At 40.1% G+C, this 17,899-nt stretch overlaps 1 protein-coding gene across 3 annotated transcripts in view; it reads right to left on the bottom strand.

Moving 5' to 3' along the window:
- Positions 1-17,899, bottom strand: part of rnf123 (ring finger protein 123) — a 148,193-nt gene that overhangs the window by 88,124 nt on the left and 42,170 nt on the right. For all 3 annotated transcript variants that reach the window (XM_079889891.1, XM_079889892.1, XM_079889893.1), the window contains exons 27-33: positions 16,553-16,730; positions 16,356-16,430; positions 14,241-14,328; positions 13,416-13,503; positions 12,583-12,667; positions 7,372-7,511; positions 1,999-2,187 (exon numbers count right to left, since the gene is read on the bottom strand). In XM_079889891.1, coding sequence (XP_079746017.1) covers positions 1,999-2,187; positions 7,372-7,511; positions 12,583-12,667; positions 13,416-13,503; positions 14,241-14,328; positions 16,356-16,430; positions 16,553-16,730 — 843 coding nt within the window. The remainder of the gene's footprint in view (positions 1-1,998; positions 2,188-7,371; positions 7,512-12,582; positions 12,668-13,415; positions 13,504-14,240; positions 14,329-16,355; positions 16,431-16,552; positions 16,731-17,899) is intronic.

The raw sequence follows: 17,899 nt of genomic DNA, 5'->3' as shown, positions 1-17,899 counted from the left end.
GTGTGAGTGCAGTCTAAGTGGAAGAGAGGGGGTACGCAGAAGGATGTTAAATGAGTCATGGGGTACTCCACTCTAAAAAGTTTGAAAAGCACTGCACAATGCATGTAACTGTATTCAACAATAGGATAAATCCTTCAGGGACAGGAAAATGTTGTAAATGGAGGGGTTCTGCTCTTCAAGGACGTGTGGACGCCTGCTGTGCTCACAGGTGTGATTCAGTTAAAGCCTGATGAATGGACGCTCTGCTGGGAATAGAGCTCATGTAAACACTGATGAAAGAAAAAAACACCAGAAAATACACTTTCAAAGCCTTCTTTGTAACTGAGACCTTGAAAACATGCAGTGGCCCCGAGAACAATATACACTTGCATGGCACTTTCCATGATTAGAGTACAAAACAGCATATGAAAATGAGGATGTACGTAACCTTCTGAAAATGTTAAATGTTAAATGATAATTAACTTTAGGATGCAATGATAATTAATAGGAGTAATAAAATATTATAAGGTCTTTTTTACATGTATTTTATATGATGTTTGCAATTTCTTCAACCCTGTTTACCAAACTTTTTGACGTGTAGATAGTTTAAAAAAAAGATTTTTTGTGATTTCATTATTTCTGAGTATTAATCATTAAATGTACAAAGTAAAAAAAAAAAAAGAGAAGGAAAAAAAAAGTTCAATGCCAGAATGGGTAAAACCTGCAGATTTAATGTAAAATTGAACTGTCAATCAGCAGCTAGATAATCTGGCACCAAACTTTCTTTTTCTTTTTCTTTTTTATTGATGTTATTGTTAATGAATTAACTGTTAGATATTTCCTATCATTTTAGGTATTTTTTGATAAGTTTTGTTACAACTTGGGTAACAGGGTTGAATAACTGAATAAGTGCAGAAAAACACTAAAATGTGTAGAATTAAGACAAACTAAGAAAATTAAGGGAACAGAATAAGATTATTTACGTTTATTCACTAATGTCGTAGAAAATCACATGTATATATATACAGTATATATATATATATATATATATATATATATATATATATATATATATATATATATATATATATATATATATATACAGATACAAAAACAACAACAACATGAGATTTGTGCCTCTAATGGTTTTAAGTAATGGGAGACCAAAGTGGGAGACTATTTGTTGAAACGCCACACGCATTTTCTTTGCTTATTGACAGTGTCCATAAATGTAAAAAGCATCAAATGGCTTTCATCCTTTTGCTAATAATGACTGTTTTCTTCTCCATCACCCTTGTAAGAACTTTCACATTTAATAAAATGACTTCATTTATGGATCAATAAACTCAAACCATTAGCTTTCATCCAATACAGATTATTTGAGCTGCTGAGTTGTGACACTTTATGCTATTTTGGCTATACTCAACAATTTAATAACATTTTGGGGGGAGTTCATAAAGAACAAATTACCCTCATTGATAGTCTTGTTTTTCACATGATGTCTCCACTGCTGAAGCACCCAATTCACTAAAAGAATACATGCGAATCAGGAACAACAACAACATAAAATAATAATAATAATAATAGCATATAAATAACACTAAAATAACACTAGACTGGAGAGGGAGTTTTTGACTTCATCTGCACATACAGTAGACTAGTCTAGTTAAGCGTCTACATAGTAAACTGACGTCTTATTTTTTTTCATAATGTGACCCCTTTGAAGCAGAATGTTTGATTGAGGTTAATACATTTTCTCAGCATTGTTAACAATTTAGGTTTTGAAAAACCTGTGGACCACAAGCATCTGAGAAAATAAAAACAGAAATCTTATGTTTAATAGCAAGTGCAATTGCTTCAAACAGGATCATTAACTCAGAGTTCTGCATGAAATTGCTTTGGAAAAATCTTAATGGTGAACATAAAATGAATTTCACTTTGCTTTGCACTTTTGCAAGTTTTGAATGTCGCTTTAGAACAGCATCTTCAGAACACATCTCAGCTGTCAATCACACTCACCTGAGCCAATCGGCGCAGCAGCAGCTCAGCGGATGGGCGGGCCCAATCCAGGAATATTTCCGGCACTAGAGTTATGGTCATCTCCAGGACCCGTAACAGACTGACAGAGAGGTCAAAACAGGTCGCGCACACCTTTAACTGCCGTGTGTCCACGAAATTCCTCTCAGGTCTCTCGGCTGCCTGTTGGATCTGACAGGGAATAAATGAAGACATGAAGAGACACAATAAAAAGATGCATAAGGTCAAAAGAGACATTATGAGACTATTTAGACAGGACTGCATGACTTGTTGCACAGAATGATATAAAATTTGACCCAATGAAAGTCAACTTACAGTGACAGCAATGCATTCAGGATAAAACTGTGGGCTCTTATGACCAAGGACCCAGAATACTCCTGCAACTCCCCAATTACCCCCCTGCAACCATCCCACATCCACCCTGCATCCACCCAGAAACCCCTCAACAACCACCCAGCAACAACCCTGCATCCACCTAGCAACTCCCCAACAACAACCAAGGAACAACCCTACATCCACCTAGCAACTCCAACAACAACACTGCATCCACCCAGCAACTCTCCAACAACCACCAAGGAACAACCCTGCATCCACCTAGCAACTCCCCAACAACAACCCTGCATCCACCTAGCAACCCCCCAACAACCACCCAACAACCACCCTGCATCCACCCAGCAACTCCCCAACAACCACCTAGCAACAAGCTTGCATCCACCCAGCAACCCCCCAACAACCACCCAGCAACAAAGCTTGCGTCCACCCAGCAACCCCCCAACAACAACCCTGCGTCCACCCACCAACACCCCAACAACCACCAAGGAACAACCCTGCATCCACCTAGCAACTCCCCAACAACAACCCTGCATCCACCTGGCAACCCCCAAACAACCACCCATGAACAACCCTGCATCTACCCAGCAACTCCCCAACAACCACCTAGCAACAAGCTTGCATCCACCCAGCAACCCCCCAACAACCACCCAGCAACAAAGCTTGCGTCCACCCAGCAACCCCCCAACAACAACCCTGCGGCCACCCACCAACACCCCAACAACCACCCAGCAACAACCCCACATCCACCTAGCAAGCTCCCCAACAACCAGCCAGCAAAAACACTGCATCCACCCAGCAACCCCCCAGCAACCACCCAGCAATAATCCTGCATCCAGCTAGCAACTCCCCAACAACCACCTAGCAACAAGCTTGCACCCACCCCGCAACTCCCCAGCAACCACCTAGCAACAAGCTTGCATCCACCTAGCAACTCCCCAACAACCACCCAGCAACAACACTGCATCCACGCAGCAACCCCTTAACAACCACCTAGCAACAACCCTGCATCTACCCAGCAACTCCCCAACAACCACCTAGCAACAAGCTTGCATCCACCCAGCAACCCCCCAGCAACCACCCAGCAACAAAGCTTGCGTCCACCCAGCAACCCCCCAACAACCACCCGGCAACAAGCTTGCATCCACCTAGCAACTCCCCAACAACCACCCAGCAACAACACTGCATCCACCCAGCAACCCCCCAACAACCACCTAGCAACAACCCTGCATCTACCCAGCAACTCCCCAACAACCACCTAGCAACAAGCTTGCATCCACCCAGCAACCCCCCAACAACCACCCGGCAACAACCTTGCGTCCACCCAGCAACCCCACAACAACCACCCGGCAACAACCTTGCGTCCACCCAGCAACCCCACAACCACCACCCAGCACACCCAAATAAATGCATTGTAACGTAATAACAACTACTCAAAACAACTGGATAACAACTGCTTTGTAAACCACCCTCATCCATCTGATGTCAGTGAGTTTTCCATAAAATTCAAACACATTTTACTCTTCATTTCTTTAGGCATAAAACTGAACTATTTAGTACACAAAAAATGTTGTCTTGATGCTTAGACATTCTCATCAGATTCTGTCCTGCATCTACCCATCAGTCCAATTTAATGCTCCCTGAAACTGAGGCAGTAAACACATCACAAATTCCCCAGGAGACCGCTGCCTCTTAATGCCTGGATCATTGCAGATGAAAGGCGCTCCTAAGAGCCAGTCAACCTCCAGGCAAAGTAGCATACGAATCACAGTCCAATCTGCAATACGCAGAATTCCAGCGCTTCAGCTCTCCTGAAAGACATTGATTTAAGAGAAAAGCCTGGTGAGAAAGTGCTTTCGCGTCTGAGGTTTAATTCACTGCCATTATAGATCACAGTGGTTTAGCTTTCTTCTGTATCTCCCTCTGAGACTCCAGAGCCTGCGTTTAGTAATGACCCTTCCACGGGAGGGGCTGGCGCGCCACTCCTCCCAAAAGGTTGTTTCCATGATGTCCAAATTATCAAATTAGTGTGCAGCTGGATGAAGTTGTTAAAGGGGTGAATGTAAACCAATACCAGTACTTGCAAGTAGAGCCCTACACGGGCCAAAAAATCCAGCCCTAACCCGGCCCCAGCCCGATAACGTCTGCAGTTTTTCAGCCCGAACCCGACCCGGCCCGGGATCCAACATCAATATCACTTTAAGCTCTCTGACGAGCGCTCTCTGATGCGTGCTGTCTCTGCTACACGCACACATATACGCTACTAAGAGGTAAACTTTTATTATAGTCCTCAAACATAACTACCACCACCGACAATCATGCCCACAAATATTAATACAGAGAGTCCATTACAGAGAAGCATAAGCATGCAGTAGAGAATCTTATGTAGCCAAGCTATGGGATCCAGCAGCAAATAAGTAAATAAAGATTTACGGGCTACCTTTTTTGATGTTAAGTAACTTTACTGAAGAACAATGTTTCAAATAACTCTTCGCCAACTGGCTAAAACGGTAAATAATAAAAAAAATCCTTTGAACTGAGTAGGCTACGCTACGTTGGTCATCCTTTACTGTTAGCTGTAGCGCAGCCGCTCTCGACATGCCGTTGTAAATGAGATGTCCCTGTTTTTGCTGTCATGTGCAAGGATATGTTTGCAGATTCTGTAATCTGTAATCATGTATTGCGTAGGCGATGTATAAGCCTGCGCTCTGCGCGTATATTATGAGCACAATTAAAGGAGAGAAGCTACATGAGCCTGAGTCCGACCCGAGCCCGATCTGTAAAAAAATAATAATAATAATGGCCCAAATATTTTTTGCAGACCTCTACTTGCAAGGCAGCAAAAGAATAGCGTTTTATAATCATCTTAAGGTTTAGGCTTTGGGTATACATAAATTAAATGTAGACTGTATCTGTGTTTGTACAACGAACATGACTGATACCTCAAATCATGTGGCTTGTTGAAGAAAGGCATAATATCACTTTAAGCATACAATGCTTGCTTACTGAAAAGCAACTGCCTAACAATGCCTTTAGAAACCTTGAAAAATTCATAACCACCACCTAATAAGCACTCAAAACATCTTAGCAATTTTACCTTAGCAACGCCATGACCATCCAAAACACTCCAGTTACCAACAAGCAAAGCCCTTTGAACAACCCACAACATCATAGCAACCGCCTACCAAGTGCTAGCAACCAAAACACCAGATCAACTGCCAATGAACACGCCACCAACCAGTCAGGGGTGCGTTTCCCGAAAGCATCGTTAGCCAACTATGTTCGCAAGTTCTGTCGTTATCAGCATAGTTCAGTGAGTCGGTGTTTCCCGAAACCATCGTTCTAACGAACATTCGCAAACAGCATCGCAAAGCTGTGTGGTTGGAACGACAGATCTCGACCTGTGGTTAGAAGCAGAGTTTCTAGATTGCATGACATGTGGATTTAATAAAAGCAAAATAAGCAAGATGACATTCATTACAAATCTATATCTTTTATTTAGATTACATACAAATGTCATTTACGTCTTTGAGTTTTTCAAGAGATTTAAAGCACTATTTGTGAAGAGTGCGCATGTGCGAACGTGCTCTTCTAAGTAAGAACGAGCCTATGAACAAATCTGGAAATAAAGCAAAATAACTGAGAAAAATGAGAAATAATCCTCAGATGCCATGTCTGTAATTTATATCAAAACATCTAGCATTAATTCGATCTCAAACAGATTCATTAAGAGTAGTTATTACTCCACCACGTGTGTGACGTCATAAACCAACATGGTTGAATGACCACTTTGCGACAATACAGTTTCGGGAAACAGTCGTGACTAGCTAGTTGATTTCTTCAACGATGCATCGTACTATGGTAGTGAAGCATGGAATTACGTCGTTGTACGGGAAACGCACCCCAGAATGCCTTAGCAATGCCTTGGCAACCACCCAGAACGCTCTAGCAACCGCCTAGAAACAACTTGGAAAAAACATCACTCACATTTTCTTCAAAAGTTGCAGAGGTCTTGTTATTAGGCACTTCTTATCGACACAATCAAAAGCTAATGAATATTTCAAAGACTAAGTAACTTGCACTATGCAAAGAGTCATTTTACTCTGAAAATGCAAGATGATGGTAATTCAGTTCAAATATCAAGTGGAAGTCATGATTACATTGTCATTATAAATAATTTACAGGCTCTGATTGAGTTAGTGCAAAGTTACAGCATTACAAGGCTAATCAGCGGGCGGAGGAAATTATCCTTACAGTTTAAAACCAGTAGTTTGATTTAACTCTTATCATTATGTTTTTTCAAAACTGTCTATTAATGCAGATTGTCTATAGTTCTTATTACTTTGAGTAAAGATAAAGGACGGAGCAAGATTTGTTTTACAAACGTTTATGTTACATCAGTCAATCATGATAGTGCTCAACTAACATATGCACCGTTATTGATACATTTCCCGCATGTGCACCGCAATAAATTAGAAATAGACACATTGGTTTATTGATGGACATACTCTTGTTAATGCTGATGGTGAGGAATTACAGTTGCAACATCTCATAATGTAATTCAAACTACTTAGTGTATTACTGAGAAACGTCCTGCTCAAGTCGTCCTTGTGATGGAGGTTCTCAATGTCATCGTTACTGTCTTTACAGTGTGAACAATCGGTGAGGTTTAGGAAACTTTCATATGGAACTTAAGTTTAGTTATGGAAATGGGCTTTTAGCTTCCGAAATGTGCTGTAAGTGGTAGACCAATCACAACAGACTGTGCCATCTGGCCAATCAGAGCAGAGTAGACCAATCACAACAGACTGGGCCATCTGGCCAATCAGAGCAGAGTAGACCAATCACAACAGACTAGGCCATCTGGCCAATCAGAGCAGAGTAGACCAATCACAACAGACTAGGCCATCTGGCCAATCAGAGCAGAGTAGACCAATCACAACAGACTAGGCCATCTGGAATTTTGAATTTTCTGTCTATTTTACATATTAGAAGATAGTTGGTGAGACGACAAAAGTTTCTTACCTCCTGTATCATGCCGATGAATTCGGAAAAGGCCCAGTTGAGCTGGTTTAAGACGCTATTGAGGAAACTGGCAGCCATGTCTTTGTCTTGACTAAGGAGTTCAGCCATGTGTCTCTGCAGCAGAAGTGATGGACAGGGCTCTGTAACCAATCAGAGAAAAGCACATTTATCCAATACAGTGTGCCAATCTTATTTTCGTAAATCTTAAGTATCACAATAATAATAATAATAATAATAATAATAATAATAATGTCAAAATCAATGTACCAGCATTTTCCCCCTAAGTTTAGGATATACAGGGCTCTTAATGTGATCATAATACCTTCTTGCTATGCAGTAAAACCAGACTAACATCACTTACATCATGTGGCTGGATGAGAAAAGACAGATAAAGAGGCCAAGAGAGGCATTTATTGGAAATGATTTTAAAACATTAAAAAAGGGGAAATCAAGCATCCATGGAGGAATGAAGTTGAACTGGAAGAGCATGTGGTCTCCTCACTTTAACTGGACCATGAAAATCTAGAAATGTTAATAAAGGTTCAGGCAGGGCCAAGGTTCAACGGCCTACATACTCTCCTATCCAAGCCTGGAATGTGAAAGTTGATAGGTTTCGTACACCATCAGAAAATAATAGTAAATAATACATAAAAAAACACTTGGGTAGTAAAGATAGTCCTCAAAGATAGTCCTTTGTATCTTATAAATGCAGGTTTACCTGAGACTTCTCCCCCAGTTGCAAAGTATTTTAACCCTAAAGGTACAATTTATACACATTTCTTTTGACAATGTGAAAACTTGGCTTCCCAAGGAAAGTAAGCCAGTCAGTTGGAGACTTGATACCAGCACCCTTCTTGAACCTACGAGGTACAAAGTGAGCTGATCGGTCAGCTGCAACGTGTTTTTGTCCCAGAAACTCGGTACGGCAACTCTACCTCAGGTAGTGTAGGATTCACTGCCAGCTCCTTTCTTGACCCTACAGGAACCCGCGCACCACTGAGACCAGTCTCTTGAGGAAAGGCATGCTCTGCATTCAAAGGCAGCAGTGACAAGGTGATATTTACAGATGCTCCTCATCACATGGTCGGCCTCTTAGTTGGTCTAGCTCTGTCTTGGAAAGTGCGTAAACCGACTCTACTTCTGGTGTCAAGGGATTGTTTTCCCACTCCGTTCCTGGACCTACGGGGAAACCATTGTGCATGCACTGGGGAAAAGATTGGGCTCTCAAGGGCAGACGTTATATGCTCTTAACAATGAGGTGTTAGTTACTTCAGCTACTCCTCATCACACAACTGGTCTCTTGGTCAGTCAGCTGAAAGGTGTACCTTGGAAAGCAAGTAAGGTGACTACTTCTGGTGAAATGGGATTCCCTTCCCACTCCTTTCCTGGACATGCAGGGAAACCATTGGGCACGCACTGGGGAAGAGATCAGTCTCTTGAGGAGAGGCATGCTCTGTATTTAAAAGGCAGTAGTGATGAAGCACTATTCAGGTATGCCTCATCACCGCTGCCCAACAGGGATCGTGATTGTGCCCTGAGGAGAGGCAACTGAAGGGACGGGGTAGTGCTGATGAGAGGGGAGGCGGTCGTTTCATCACAATCACTATAACAAAAGGCCAGTCTGTCTAGCCATAATACTCTCAGATCACATGAGAACACCTTGAAGCAAATGAAAGCCATGTTTCCATGAAAACTCCTTTCTCATTCAACCCTTGACCCTGATTACTCAATAATGAGACAAAACGACAAATACCAGTTCTGCACATTGCATTGGAACAGAATATCGACAAGTAATGAAACCACAAAACAGAGGGCTGATGGGAAATCATCGCCTTACTGCTATCTGACCGCATCTGGTAAACACACAAAGGGCACTCTCTCTCATTATATGAACACAAAGAGGACACTGGGTAATTTAATACCTTATCTAGAAAAGTACAGCGATCGCAAACATACTAAAAGCCTTTGAGCACAGTGTTAAAAGCAGGAGCAAGCAATGGCAATAAAGCGCTAAATAAAGCTAATCATTAGACGCTGAGGTGCAGGTCTCCGATAGAGATGCAACCTTTATGTTTAATTAGATGAAGTCCGTGTAAGTGGCAGCTTGGAAAATAAGGGCTCAGGGGCAATAAGGCAGGAATAAATATAGAAAGAAAGGCCATGAGCGAGACCAGGCATTAGGCAGATATGGCACGGCACGCACGTTTCAGATCTCCAGGCGTTGAGAGGCAAACAATCACTGTTACTGCCAATTCAATTGGAAATTGCTTTAAGGCAGGATCCGATAAACAAAATGGATGGGCAAACCTTTCAAAGATTACTTCACCCTCATGTCAACTCAAGCCTGCATTGATTTTTCTATGAAACACAAAAGGATACATTTTGCCAAATGTGTTGGTCGTTCATTTCCATGCAATTACGATTGAGCACTGGAGATTTGAAGCCCCCCAAAAAAGATGAGAAACCATCATAAAAGTAGTCTACGATTTGTGTGCTTAATTCTTCTGAAATCATAGATTTGGCTGAGAAACATACTGAAGTTTTGGTTGTTATTCAATAATATATCTTTCAAACCAGGGAACTACTGCAACCAGATCACTGAGTCAACTAGTAAACTACGATATTTATGTGGAAGCTGCACTGTGGTACATTTTTTGGTATATTTTTAACCAAGTATAAAATGTTGATTCTGATAAATATTTGAATTTGGACAGTGGCCAGTATTTTGAGCAGCATAATTAACTAATAATTTGGAGTAGGACACAGAGGTGACACATTAATCACATGATAATTGCCACAATTACAGAGGGGGGGAAAAAACAGTAAACTACTGGCAAGGACAAGACATGGCTAGAAGGGACTAAAATGGTACAGAACAGCTCTATAACTAGTTTTAAGACTGGGTAAATGGTCATGTGGACACAATCCTAAACGCTTCAGTCTGCTCTGAGCCAGATTTAGGCTTGCGTCAGTCAGTTAGGCTACATCACAGCAGACTGGCACTTAGGAGAATGTTTAATAAGGGTCAGAAAAAGGTGACAACTACCAAATGGGAACAAAACTTACTTTGAAAGCTAGCAATTGACAAATCCCCTGGCCGTCATGCAAATGAGAGTGGGAAAAAAATGAAATTAGCATTGAGACAAGACTCATCAGACCAGGGAAGGAATCCATGCATCACATACAAGACAAGCTCAAGTGTCAAGACAAGTGTCCTTTCACAAAGACAACTTTGCAATTTATTCCCTCTGCTAAGCATTGGCCTCCTGATTAAGCACTACAAGCCTCTCTTCTGGTATGCAAATCGACCCTTCTGACAATCCAATCAATTCACGATAGATAATATGTCCCACATTACATGTTTTTTTTTTTTTATTGAACATCCTGTTTCCCTCTGAAATATGCCACATTACCGAAGTAAAAATCAGTCGCAAACGTTTCATGTTGACCTTTAAAAGCAACAAGAGACTTGCATGACGTCAGTTCACGTGTTTTTACTATCCAGAATTACTGTTTCCTGAAGGACCTGCCAATACACTGCGAGGGTCATCTTTTATGTACTCAAAAAATAGACTGGAAGTGAACTGTGAGTGATTAAATTCAGAATATACAGCTTTAAAGTAAATTGATAAAGGGAAATATCTCTGTTGATGAAATGGATGGTTTGACTTAATTGGATAGTATTGATCTGACAGGCTGCTGAAAGAAATAATGGACGAGTTAATAGGCGCGTCCTCAATGAGACTGTGTGTGTGCATGAAGGTGCAAAGTTTGATTTTAATGAGTTAGAAGCAAGGAGACTTTTTACAAAACCGCTCTAGTAAAATCACAGCATCTGTACTCTGTGTTCTACATTATGTATGAAAACATCCTAATAATGTCAGTGGGGATGCAGATTCCAGGGACAGGAACAAAGAACAAACATCATTTGATGTCCGATGGATGCCAAAACAGATCGTAATCTTAGTGTCCACTCACTCAAATGTGCATGCAGCTTTTGTAAATACTCAGCTGAAATGATAGTCAATTAATTTGACTGCAACCCTGTTAGGGAATGTTAAAAACTGAATATTTAGTTGTGATACCCAGACAGAAATGACATAATTTGGACCTTTTCCCACAGTATGACATGAAATGATGTCAGTAGTGTTGACTGCATTCATTAAGCTCAATCATTTAATCCTGCTATCAACAAAATTGTAATAAAGTAGAAATATTATTTAAATGTATGGAAATATAAGTATATAATTTATGGAATTATAAGAATAAAATTGAATTGATAACTACAAGCCAACATTTGGCACCAAACTACCAAAGCTCTTACCCATTTTTTAATTGAATAAATAAATGAATGCTATACATAAATAAACAAACAAAAAAAATACAGGCATACATAATGGTTATTGTTACAACAGTAAGGCTATGGTAACTTCATATCAGTATTGGTATACCTAGCAAGGATCTAGGCAAACAAACAAACGTACTTTAATTTGCTGACAGCATTCAAGGAAATTTCTAAGAAAAATAACAATCAGAAAACCTTTTTAATGATTGATATTACTATTTATGATGTGCTTATGATGATTAATGAGTGTTCGTGCTTTGACAGCTTAAATAAATGAGTCTTTGCAACTAGTGTTTTTGGGGTTTTAACTGGTAAACAATTGTGGGGCATCAATACAGACTCAGATAGATCCTATTATTATACACTTCTAAAGCCAGTTTTTGTCACACCCTGAAGAAGGCTGTTTGTGCCACTACGCGTGGGTTGCTTTTTTCCCCCATGTCTTTTAAATTTTCTACCATGATATAGCCAGTTAAATAGAGTGCCTTGGATCTTCTCTTTCCGCCAGTTTTTGTCTATTCAATGCTTTCATCATATTCAGTGTAATGCCTGTGAATGATCTTCATTTGGGGGCTTTTCTTCAGATATTGATATAGGCAATTAATGTAGATTAATTCAGTTAATTAATAATTGATTTGATTACATTTTTAACCAATTAAAACTAATCAATTATATTACAATAATTTAATCTTTATAAAGCATTTTATTAATATCAAATTATACAACAACTATACAAGACAATGGGGAGAGAGAAACCCAGAGAGAGAGAGAATGACAGAAAAGTAAAGAATAAGTTTTCAGGAAAAACTGTAAAGTTTGAAGAAGGGCTGAAAATAAAGATGGAGGAAGACAGGACAGTCACTCACTTTGCAGGCTGGGCAGGTTGGCGTCCTCCGGTTTGGTCTTGAGCAGATGAGGCAGACGTGTGTACCGGTAGCCAAAGCCACAACCCTGTAGACAGGAGGAATACAATATAAGACCACGTACAGACTGCAAAGTCGTGGGAGTGACAACAGCATTCAAATGTATTTTTTTCAGCTCTAAACAGTGTGAACTAGTTGTTCAGTACGGTCAGGAATAAATTTGTTGTAGAATGCGACTGTTGCTCAAGTAAATAATCAAGCTGCGTTAAATAACCCATGACTAGCTTACATTAAACCATGGTAAGCGGGTTAACAATAAAAAGTGTGTACAGGACATGTTTAAGAACTCAGAAAATAAGTGTCAACCCGTTTTAGCCTTTGTGTGTGGCCTAAAAGAGCTGAGGGGAAGACAGAGTCTTTTCTGAACAATGATCTGTGATTTTTATCATAAATTAAAACGTCAACAACACAACAATCCTCCAGTAAACTCTTAAAATGATCAAGAACAGACCCATAATCATACATTTGCGGATGAATAAACCCAATAATGCTTTCTTTAAGAGATACAAAACAATTCACCCATTTTTTTGAGCCACTGAGAGCAGAATAAATGTTAAACAACGAAATGGGAGTAGCTGGTTTGTCAAGCCCATTTCATAATGTTGAATGGAAACAGCGGAGATATGCTGCATAATGGCTTTGATATAATGCCCCTATTCTAAGCTGGAATCTAATGGCATAATAGGAGGAGTGGAAAGGCAAGTAGAAGATAAAAAGAAAGGAGGGAGTGGAATGGGGGGGGGGTTGTCTGAGGCATTAAAAGAAATGCAGCGTACCCTCCAAAGACGAACCAGGATCCAGTTGGTTTGAGCCCAAGGTCTCTGTTCATATGGAGCCAGTAAGTTCCTCATCATAGCCATCCGCCTGAGAGATATTACATCATAAATAATGATAATACAAATAGAAAATAAAAAAATAGAAACGAAAATGCACTGACAAATAAATTACAGATCCAAAGAAAAGTAGATTGTCTTATCCACATTGCACATGCATCGGCAGGAGCTTTCTCAAAATGGCAAGATTCACTCTAATTGGCTGGTTTTGCAATTTTTAGGAACCAGGTTGCACAGGTCTTTCATAATCGGGCGTAATTAAAAAGGTATCAGATTGATATAATGAGTGTTTCAAAACAAAACAAACAAAAATAAAAAAACATCATCAAAAAAACAAAAAAAAGATCAAAACTAAACTTTCAAAGCAAAAGAAGCAAAGATAAAGCATCAAAAACGAATTAAAAACAAAAGAACAAAACTAACCTTCCAAAACAAGGCATAGACCTTCATAAACAATACAAAACCTTCAACCATCAAACAAAAAAAACAAAAGAACAAAACATAACCATCAAAAACAAAGACAAAACCAATAAAAAAAATAAAATAAAAAAAAAGTAGTGCCATGGTAGCACTTTATAATTAGCTACCTGAATGACACATCCTGTTTAACGCAAAAATACACATTTATGAAGGGACTGTACGCTAATGGTGTATTCTCAAATCATTCACGTCATCATTTGCAAACGTGCATTGAGCATGTTTCTGACCTATGGTGAAATGAAAACAAGTAATGCATTAACAAAAAAAATACTGGGCTTGAGCACATACTGTTCTTCTGGGATCCTCTCGACGGCACGCAGGGATTGTGGGTAACAAACGTAACTGGCCAAAGCCTGCATCAGTGAATCTTTGATATCTGTGGAAGAAAATTAAATGGGAAGAGAATGATTCAATCAATTTCTTATGAATGGAATCTAGTCCCACTCTGTATGTCCTGGTTTCCTCTAGAATGCTACACAAAATGTGTTGCAACTGGCAATTCACATCATCTTTAAAAAGACAATCATTCAATAATTTGCATGCATTATTGTTGTTGTATCTATTTGCATTCACTTCCATTTTTTTTATGAAACAAGAAGCTTCAATGACTTCCTAACAACTCAGTTTCCCTTTGTTGAGAAAAAAAGTCCTTGATCAAAACAAAGAGGCAAAAAAATTAATAAAATGTAATCACTAGACATGCCAACAAAAGGGCTATTCAGATATAAAAAAGCTAGATGAAATGTAAAACTAATCCATATTAAAAACAGACCGTGCAACAACCGCTGCTAGAAATGAAGTATATTTGGGAACAGAGCCGCAGAAAACAAGATAAATATGCAAAAAAAAATCTAAATAAATCAGCATAACAGAGTGAGAACATAATAAAAAGGCTGCTTATGAAATGCGATTTAAACAAATGGGCCGTGTCTAATAACATCTGCTTATTTGCAAAGCACATTGCTTATGATTGAGGACTCGGAGTTGCGAGTATTTCAGATTCCTAACCTTAAACAGGATTAAGAAAATACTGCGGCTACAACTCATCACGAAAATGACTTCATGTTGCCTGAGAGCTGAGAGAGGAAGCTTTTAATTATACCTTTACGTGAGAAATGAACCGAAGTGATGAACGGTGCGAGCCAACGGCTATATTAGGTTAAAGAATTCCCATTAAAACAGCCAACGAATTGATTAGTCTATGTATTTTTGGGTCGCTCGCTTTTTTCTGAGTCTTTTCCTGCAGTTAATGGGAACAGAATATTAACAGAGGCAGTAGGATGGAAAGATGGATGGCAGGGATTGGACTGATGGTAGGAGAAATGGATGGATGGATGGATGGATGGATGGATGGATGGATGGATGGATGGATGGATGGATGGATGGATGGATGGATGGATGGATGGATGGATGGATGGATGGAAAATAAACAGATTATATGAGGGTTCAATGGATTGACAGAGGGATGGACTGATGGAATAATAGACTGAAGGAAGGATGGATGGATGGATGGATGGATGGATGGATGGATGGATGGATGGAAAATAAACAGATTATATGAGGGTTCAATGGATTGACAGAGGGATGGACTGATGGAATAATAGACTGAAGGAAGGATGGATGGATGGATGGATGGATGGATGGATGGATGGATGGATGGAAAATAAACAGATTATATGATGGTTCAATGGATTGACAGAGGGATGGACTGATGGAATAATAGACTGTCGGAAGGATGGATGGATGGATGGATGGATGGATGGAAAATAAACAGATTATATGATGGTTCAATGGATTGACAGAGGGATGGACTGATGGAATAATAGACTGTCGGAAGGATGGATGGATGGATGGATGGATGGATGGATGGATGGATGGATGGATGGATGGATGGAAAATAAACAGATTATATGATGGTTCGATGGATTGACAGAGGGATGGATTGATAGAAAAATAGACTGTTGGATGGATGGATGGATGGATGAATGGATGGATGGACAGATGAAAGATGGATGGGTGGAAAAAGAGACTGTAGAATGGATGAATGGGGAAAAATAGACAGATGGATGGATGGAAAAAAGGATAGATGAATGGATGGACAGACGGTCAGATGGACCAATGGATGATGGATGGACAGGCAGATGGATAGAAGGATGACCGACTGAAGGATGGATGGAAAAATAGACTGTTGGTTGAACGTACGGAAAAATAGACAGATGAATGGATGGATCGAAGGATGGAAGGACGGATGGGATGGATGGATGGATGGATGGATGGATGGATGGATGGATGGATGGATGGATAAACAGACTCTCAGATCGAGGGATAGATAAATGAATAGACTCCCAGATAGATAGGTATAGATATAGATTGTACATGTGGGCAGAAGGCAGAGGTTCTTACCCGTCCCAACGATGCGCTGATCTGCGAAGTGTTTGGCGAGAATGGCTGCGAGCTGAGCGAGCGTGTCTTCATAACCTGAGAGTGATAAACACAACACAGAAGCATAAGTGTGCTCTGGAAAGGATACACATTACATTTGAGAACCTTTAAAACTCATGCACTAGAAGCTGCAGTGAACAGTAAGAGCTGAGAGAGACCTGGAAGCTCTTCCATGCAGTTGGAGGGGCTGAAGTAGTTTTTGAGGGCGCTGTAGCTGTTCATGGCCACGTTGAGGTAGAACTCCGGCATGAACGCGAACAGGGAGCCTGTGCTGTCCGCATGCTCGATGGTACGGATGCACACCCGAAGGAGCCAGTATACGTCCAGCATCTTATCCTACATTCACAAATACTATTTGAATAAAGCAGTATAAACACATGCAACTTTTTGCAGAAAATCCTACAAATTGCAGGCAATGCCTTGAAATCCACTTTCATGATTTAGTTTAAAGGGATAGTTGGGCCAAAAATGAAAATTAGCCCATGATTAACTCACCCTGAAGCCATTCTAGGTGTATAAGACATTCTTCTTTCAGACGAATACATTCAGAGTATATAAAAAAATGTCCTGGCTCTTCCAAGCTTTATAGTGAGAGTCAATGGGTATATTTGTTTGGAAGTCCATCAAAGCGCATCAATCTGTGATAAAAGTGCTCGAAACAGCTCTGCGGAGGTTAATAAAGGCCTTCTAAAGCGAAGCGGTGAGTTTGTGTAAGAAAAATATCCATATTTAAAACTTTATCGACTAAAATAACTAAAATTAAATAACTCCGGCAGACGGCCGTACGCAAGTCAACCTTCGCCAAAGGCATTTGCATTTCCCAAAAGCATCGTAAGCCTAAGTTGATCGTAGAGATCATTGGTGGCAATTGTTCTACGATCAACTGAGGGGATGTTTACACGACACCGTTTTCAACTAAAAATGTAAAACTTTTCAAGTGTGTTTTAGCCGTTCTTTACACGATACCGGCGTTTTGGGAGCCTGAAAACGCAAACTTTTGAAAACGGGTTTCAAAGTGCAAGAATTTGAAAACGATCTCCGTGTAAACAACAAAAACGTGAATCTCTGAAGACGATGACGTAATGCACATGCGTATTACGTGTTCAATCTATAGTGTTTCATCGCCATCTAATGGCCTGGAGCAGAATACTGTGTTTTTAGTCGTTTTCGTGGACCCGTGTGAATGGGGATCGTTTTGACAATGGTGTCGTCTATACGCGGAAAACTAAAAATGTCTCTGTTTTAAGCTTATCATTGTCGTGTAAACGTACCCTTAGGATTACAATGCTTTTAGGAAACTCATCCCAAGACAGTGACAGACATCCCTCCAGGAGCAGGACTGAATTAACATGCTTCTGTATCTTTAAAGGCTTTTCTATGCAAATTACATCTGCTATGATTGGCTAGCCTTGTTGCCTGTAAAGTGTGTCTGTGAGAAGTTGCTAAATACTAAATAGCCATTAACCATTTCTGCAACAACTACATATTCAGCCTAGCCAATGAAT

Source organism: Squalius cephalus, assembly GCF_949319135.1.
Source record: "Squalius cephalus genome assembly, chromosome: 13".
NCBI classification, from domain to species: domain Eukaryota; kingdom Metazoa; phylum Chordata; class Actinopteri; order Cypriniformes; family Leuciscidae; genus Squalius; species Squalius cephalus.
Note: the sequence above shows the minus strand (reverse complement) of the source record. Positions and strands in the feature narration are given on the sequence as shown.